At 41.3% G+C, this 7,354-nt stretch overlaps 2 protein-coding genes across 2 annotated transcripts; one reads left to right on the forward strand and one right to left on the reverse strand.

The window, feature by feature from the left end:
• Positions 1-4,816: 4,816 nt before the first annotated feature.
• Positions 4,817-5,772, forward strand: LOC135701352 (NFU1 iron-sulfur cluster scaffold homolog, mitochondrial-like). The gene is made up of 2 exons (XM_065222126.1): positions 4,817-4,937; positions 4,999-5,772. Exons 1-2 carry the CDS (start codon positions 4,870-4,872, stop codon positions 5,717-5,719), a joined length of 789 nt encoding a protein of 262 aa, XP_065078198.1. The 5' UTR covers positions 4,817-4,869; the 3' UTR covers positions 5,720-5,772.
• Positions 5,773-5,968: 196 nt separating this feature from the next.
• TBCB (tubulin-binding cofactor B) lies at positions 5,969-6,909 on the reverse strand. Its single transcript, XM_065222127.1, has 2 exons — positions 6,698-6,909; positions 5,969-6,641 (listed from the first exon to the last, which is right to left on the reverse strand). Exons 1-2 carry the CDS (start codon positions 6,818-6,820, stop codon positions 6,039-6,041), a joined length of 726 nt encoding a protein of 241 aa, XP_065078199.1. The 5' UTR covers positions 6,821-6,909; the 3' UTR covers positions 5,969-6,038.
• Positions 6,910-7,354: the final 445 nt, after the last annotated feature.

Raw genomic sequence — 7,354 nt, forward strand, 5'->3', positions numbered from 1 at the left:
CTTTGTATTTAACCCCAAAATGTATGGTTAAGGGGAAGTTTACCGCCCTGAAAATATAGTTTTTTCGACACGGTTTTTTTAATAATGGGAAAAATTATCAAAAAATTCAAGATAATTAGTTTTTTCTTAAATTATTAACAAAATTTACATGTAAAAATATTATTTATTTCTCCACGCATACGAATTTTGTTCATTCAAATCAAAAATAAATCTGTTTGTACTCTAAACATATGAATGATTCACAGTAAATTGAAAACATGTTTAAAACTAAAATATGTATTTTGAATTAAATTCAAAAGCATGTTTTTTTAGCAATTTAGAAATCAATCGTATTTGAAAGCATCAGTCACCGATGTATCTTTGTTTGACTGAATTATTGACCCCCCTCCCCCTGCGTAGACAATTGTCCATACATTTTTTTTTTAAATTTGTATGGGCCGTGCATAATTGTCAACCCCCCCCCCCCCCTAAACTGTCTACGTAGTTTATGAACAACCCCTAAGAGAAAGAGCTGAACGGACACTGGAGCTGGTGAATACTTTGGACATTCACACGCTGCGCTACTTCCGGGAAAAAATCGCAGCTAGCATGCAATTGTCTTCCCGGCACGGATAGCTTGAGTGTGTCAAGTTGATCGTTAACGATCATTTCGTGTCCTGTGCAGATGGGACTCATCGTTTCCTATCGGTTTGGAGTTCTGCCCATAGTATTGTTTAGTTGACCCATGGAAAGACAAATAATGGGGAGGCGAATTTCATAAGTGCTATCGCGTCAATTCTGAATACGGATGTGATCATATGATGGCGATAATACAAATAAATGCACACAATTAGTTTGAATCATCTTAGTGTCTGCAACCAAAACCTGATTATATTTTTTTTGTTAATTAACTCTGCCTTAAATCTGTTTATTATTATTAGTATAAAAATATTAAGTTTGAAAGAAATATTGAAACATCAGAAAATTAATGCAAATGCAAATACATCTTCCATTGAATGTGTTAATTCAGGCACAAGCTAATATCATCATCTGTCGAACTGAGCTGCGAGCATGGCTTAAAATTCGAACATTTTTTAATCGGGAAGAAATTTGCTCGAGGCATTGCTTGAATTAAAGGAAATGTAAAATTTGAAGGCAACTCAGTGATTCCCATTTCATTTGTACGGCAATCACGGCCCTCATTATGCGTATCACTTCATTTTCACTGTATATTGTCGCTAGAGTTATAGACCGATATAACCTACTCGTGACAATCGATTTTATTCTAGTTCTGCATTAAAGCGCATTATTCAACGAATACAGTGCACTAGATACGACATTATGTTGAACATACAAAACGAGAATGAAATCGATTGTCGTGAGTGGATTATTTCAGTTTCCAAGAAATTTAGTATAATTATTCGCAGAATTGGTCATGTTTGTAGTCTAGTAAAACATTAATGGGCGTATTTCGGGGTGTAAGAAGTGTTCTTGAATAAATTGATTCATGCGAGTATGTATTAAGGGTTTTCTTCATTTTTTATAAATGGTTCAAGAATTAGGATTGGGGTACGTTTTTAATTACATTTGTGTAATTTTAATTACATTAATTACAGAAAATAAATTTATAATTACATTAATTACGTTATCAAATTGAAGTACGTGTTAATTACACTGACACTGCTTTGATTACGTGAAATTAAATTTAATTACATGAAATACTTAATTTTCATTTTTAATTACTTTATTACGTAGTTGAACACCTTGTACTTTAAATCCAACGCAGTCAAAAAGGCAATTGCGTGCCCCTCGAAATTGAGTGAATCGATTGAATATTTTGTTGAGTTATTTCCGGCGCTGGTAAATATTTGTGCATTCATACGTTGTTTGTAATGTTGTAGCAATTATCCTCCTGAAATTTGTTCAGCTTTCACAATGGAAGGAGTATCAGCTTCCAGTTCCGGAGTGGATAATAAGCAAGTCGTGAAACGGAAGCACACTACGCTTACCTTGGCTCAGAAGGTGAGAATAATCGAGGAATTTGAAGCAGGAAACGGTTCCCACGAAATATTAGGCAAAAGGTTTGGTGTCGGAGCATCCTCGGTCGGTCGATTTTTGAAAAATAAAGAGTCAATTCGGATGAAACTAGAAAAATTCAGAGAACATGGCGTGGAAAATCGAAAAACGATGAAGGAGCAGAATTTTCCCTTACTGGAGGAAGCGCTTTACCTATGGGTTTTGCAACAACGTGAGGCTAATATTATTGTCACATTGGATGTGATCAAGGCCAAAGCAGAACAACTGTTCCAATGCTTTCAAGATCTTGGTGTTTATCTGGATCTTACTTTTTTGATTTCGGATGGCTGGGTGCGCCGTTTTAAACAGCGTTTCGGATTACGTGTTTTGGTGGTGGCAGGAGAGAAAGCTTCCGCGGATAAAGAAGCGTACCTTAAATTCAAGGAAGTGCTCATGAAGAAAGTATTGGAAATGAATGTGACAAAAGCCCAAATTTTTAATGCAGATGAATCAGCACTTTTCACCAAGCTGATGGCATCACGCACTATCGCATTATGGGACGAGACAGTCGCTTCGGGACGAAAGCTCAACAAAACCCGATTCACATTCATGCCGTGCTCGAACATGGATGGTTCTCTCAAAATGAAACTGATGTTCATTGGGGTAGCCGAGAACCCCCGTGGATTTCCTCGCGGCTTTCAGCAATCATTACCGGTATCCTACTACAATTCCAAAAAAGCTTGGATGACACGTCAGTTGTTCCGTACCTGGTTTTATGACGAGTTCATTCCCGCTGTCCGGAAGTTCTCTGCTGAGCACGATTTGGAACCGTCAGCGCTTTTGGTTCTGGATAACTGTACTGCTCACTACGATGGATGCGATGATTTGAAGAGTGATGATGGATTAATTCAAGTGATGTACCTTCCACCAAATGTGACAGCAGAATGCCAGCCGATGGATCAGTCGGTGATCAACGCAATCAAAACCAGGTACAAACGGAAGCTGATGCTTAAGCTTGTTTTGGAAAACGAAGATTTGCCCTTGGAACAACGGCTGAAAAATGTGTCCTTACGGCAGAGTATTGATAGGATTGCTGAAGCTTGGGACGAAATCAGTCAGGTTACCATTGAAAATTCCTGGAAAAAGTTGTTCGATGAGTTTCCAGGTTGTGAATGGAGCATGTCTGAACAGGCGGAGGATCTTTTTGCTGATTTCAAGTCCCTTGTAGCATCAATTGATGGCATAGCCGGAACAAACACAACCGACGAGCAAATCCAGCTTTGGCTTGAGGATCGAGTAGTAGATTCCAATGGTACAACAGTTTCAATAACCAGCGAAGTGTTCAGAGACGAAGAAATAGTCAGCGCAGTTTTGAATAAAGCAGACGATTTAACTTTCACGGAGGAAGAATGGTTGGATACCACCCCGCAGGCTTTGAACGGAAGTGCCCTTGCTACTGAACACGAAGAACCCGAAGACATCGATTTTCCAACCGCGATGAAGTTGCTTGATAACGTGATCCAATTCGTACAGAACAATCCCGCTCAGACTTTGAAACTGAAAACCCTGCGAACTGAATTGCTGGAAGCAGAGTGGAAGAGACGCAATCTGTTTTTTTTTTTTTGTTTTAATTTGCTTGTTTTATGAATTAAATTGATTTTTTACAAAAAATATTTTGTTTTTCGTTATTTTTTATCAATCATTGAAAGACCCCCCAAAAAATATGACATCAAAACGTCAGCATGATTTTGACATCAGATTTTGACAGATGACTGCTTTTTAATTGGGTCGCGCCCCAATTAGCGAACCCCCAATTAAAAAGCGCCCCAACCAGAAAACCCCCAATTAGCGAACTTCCACTGTACTGGAATTTATACTAGAATGGGGTACGTTAGTCGATTTGCTTGGGACCAATAGGCTAGTCAAGTAGTGAGCCAATTTGAAATCGTTAGTTTCGTATTGATTGTTGGGTATACTGTCGGCCGCTCTACAACTACCAATCTGCTGTGTCTCACATCGTATATAACCGAAAGCATGTCGGATCGGGTTCAAACGGATGTTATTTATTCAGACCTATCCGCAGCATTCGACAAGTTGAACCATGCTATTGCGATTGCTAAACTCGGCAGGCTCGGTGTATGCGGTAATCTTCTGCGTTGGTTTCGATCATATCTTACCGGACGCCAACTAAAGGTTGCCATAGGAGATTTCAGATCAGCTAGCTTCTTCACCACATCAGGTTTACCTCAGGGAAGCCACATGGTTAAATTAATGATTACTAATTCGCGATCTATTCCTCATAAAGTTGACCGATTTAAAAAAAATCATCTATGGACTTTACTGTCTACCATAACCATTACCATTAAATTTCTTAAACCTTAAGTAAAAAGGATCTAATGCTTTTCCAAAAATGTAAGGAGAAAACAAGAATTTTTAATGGTAATTCTTCTCAACAACCTATTATTTTTGTGAGGTCCAGTTGCAATAAACCATAATAAATAAGGATAAAACTTTATCACACAAACGTTCATGTAAAGTTCCACAACCATTTCAGTTAAAGTAAGGTCAAGTAATGGTATGCGTTTATGAGGACCCATTTTCGTCTTCGGTTCCGCTGTTTAGTTGGTCACCGTGATTCAACCCACCCACCCTTCTATTAACCTTGGTTAGAATTAGAAGTACTAGAAGTAACCGGATGCCCCTCATTCTTCTATGAAAATGAAAGTTGAAAAAAGCTTAAAAAAGCCTTTTGTTTATCAAATGCTACCGAGCCGATAGACGGAAGAAACGTCAAGTGCTAGTTCGATTCGAATAATCGCGAGAAGTGATATCTACATCGGAGCGGCTGAAAATCCTAGAACGGAATAACGAAAAATGATCAGAAGTACCCTTCGCAGCGGTCCCCATCTGAGGGCTATGCTGCTTGGCACTACTAAAGTTATGTAAGTGGTCTGCGCGTGATTGGAATAAGCCTACAAATTTAAACAATTTCTCTCAATTCAGTTCAAATACCCCCCTGAGTACACTCTCAAAAACCGCATCCGCCAGAATTCTGACCCCGTCGTGCACCACAACCTTGAACCATACCCGCACGATGTTCATCCAAACGCAGGACACTCCGAACCCGGACAGCTTGAAGTTCCTTCCCGGTGTGGCCGTCCTGGAGAAGGGTCAAACGATGGATTTCCCCACCCAGGCATCGTCGATGTGCAGCCCGCTGGCCAAGCTCCTGTTCCGCATCGAGGGTGTCCGGTCGGTTTTCTTCGGGGCGGATTTCGTGACCATCTCCAAACAGGAGGAAGCCGAGTGGCGTATCATCAAGCCGGAAGTGTTTGCCGTGGTAATGGATTTCTTCGCCTCCGGACTGCCGGTGGTGACCGATGCTAAGCCGATGGGAGATACGCAGGTCAACGAGGACGACGACGAGGCGGTACAGATGATCAAGGAACTTTTGGATTCGAAGATTCGACCGACGGTGCAGGAGGATGGTGGGGATATCATTTTCATGGCATTTGAAGATGGGGTGGTCAAGCTGAAGATGCAGGGCAGCTGCTCGTCGTGCCCGAGCTCGATCGTGACCCTGAAGAATGGAGTGCAGAATATGCTGCAGTTCTACATACCGGAAGTGGTGTCCGTCGAGCAGGTCTTTGACAAGGTAGACGAGGTGACGGAGTCGGAGTTTGAGAAGCTGGAGAAGCAAATCAAACAGAAGGAAGATAAGTAAGCGAATGGCAGGTAGGATGGCTGGATTGGAGATGAAGTTTGTAAATAGAAATAGGAATTTTTAAGTAGAATCTGCTTGAGTACCTAATAAACGGTAAAACTGTGAAGGTAGTCGTTGTTCTTTGGATTTCGAAGAATACATAGAAAAGTCCTTTGTCCTTCATTATTATCAATCTACTATTTTCTTGCAAAATTAGACAAAGTTTTGAGACAAGCACTAGTAATAGTTAAGTGCATTATGAAGCGATGATAACCAACTGGTGACACGGGTGAAATGACTTAGTTTCAATAAAGGAGATTAGTTCTGGAATGCCAAGTATTTACAATTCGTCATCTAGTTCGTCCCTCTCCGGAGGGAAATCACCAATTTCTACCGCCTTGGCTGCAACGAAGCTACCATACTTGGGAGGACAGTCGAAATAGCGCTTTCCGTGAGTCGATCCATCATTCACTCCCAAAGGCTCGTCGAATTTTACTCCGATGAAAACGCCCGGCTTACCATCCAGTTCTCCCTTGTACATGACCGTTCCCAGCCGGGTGGGTTGTCCTTTGGTCATAACCTTACAACGAGCACCGATCGTGGCCTGTTCCAGCTTCTTGGCATCTTCTTCCTCCTGTTTCTTGCGTTCTTCCTCCAGCTTAGCCATCTCTTCCTCGTTGTACTTGCCCAGCTTGTTCTGCCTCAAGAAGTTCCTCAAGCTGTCCTGCTTTTTGTCGTACTCATCCTGACTCAGTTCGAACTTTTGCACATTCTCCTGCACGAAGGCAAAGTTGTCTATCACATGCACCCGCATTCCGTCCTCGATCGAGTAGAATCCCAGCATCTTATCGTCATCGTCCAATCGGTTCACCAGCCGATCTCCGCTGTACAGTTCCAGCTTCATGGTAGCCGCCGACCCACCGGTGATGGGCTCCAATTTACCCTAATTATCGACGATTACAATTATTTAATTGAAGTGAAAATCCCACCCACACCTACCTTGAATTCGGAAATCTTCAGTGATTTGCTGTACTTCCGCTCGAACGAGACGGCATCGTTGTGCGAGTTGGAAATGTTGATCTTCACGATGTCCGATCCGCTGATGACGGTCACTGCACTCATCCTGGCTCTTTCCGGTCAATCTAAATGCAAAGGAAATTCACAGATGCTCTTTTCCACTCTCGATTCCGATGTTCGTCGTCCGGTGATTTGGGATTTATTGGAATGATCGATGATGATGACTAAACATTTCAGTTTGTTCTGTTCTTTCTGCTTGACACACGCTATTTTAAAACTCCTCAAATTTTAGTAAGATCCACCCAGATCGGTGAAAAATGAACCTAGACTAAAATCGGTAAACTATGTTGGGAGTGACAAGTTGACACAAGAACAACATCGATCGGATTCAGGGGCAGTGTTGTCCATTTGTCAATTTGTCATTCCCAACTTAGTTTACCAATTTTTGGGTGGGTTCAGTTTTGACGAATCTGGGTGGATCATACACAAATTTGGGGAGTTTTGAAATAGCGTGTGTCGTTTTGGAAAAAAAAACAACACAAAGGAAAATCGCAGTCTGACAGTTGAGATTCCTATCCCCCAAACATTTTTTTTAGTACAAAAGCTTTTGGGTGCTTTGTGCACGTGCGTGCCGTTGCA

This window comes from Ochlerotatus camptorhynchus, unplaced genomic scaffold, assembly GCF_037179485.1.
Source record: "Ochlerotatus camptorhynchus isolate MF236.1 unplaced genomic scaffold, CSIRO-AGI_Acam_v1.1 ptg000158l, whole genome shotgun sequence".
Lineage (NCBI taxonomy): Eukaryota > Metazoa > Arthropoda > Insecta > Diptera > Culicidae > Ochlerotatus > Ochlerotatus camptorhynchus.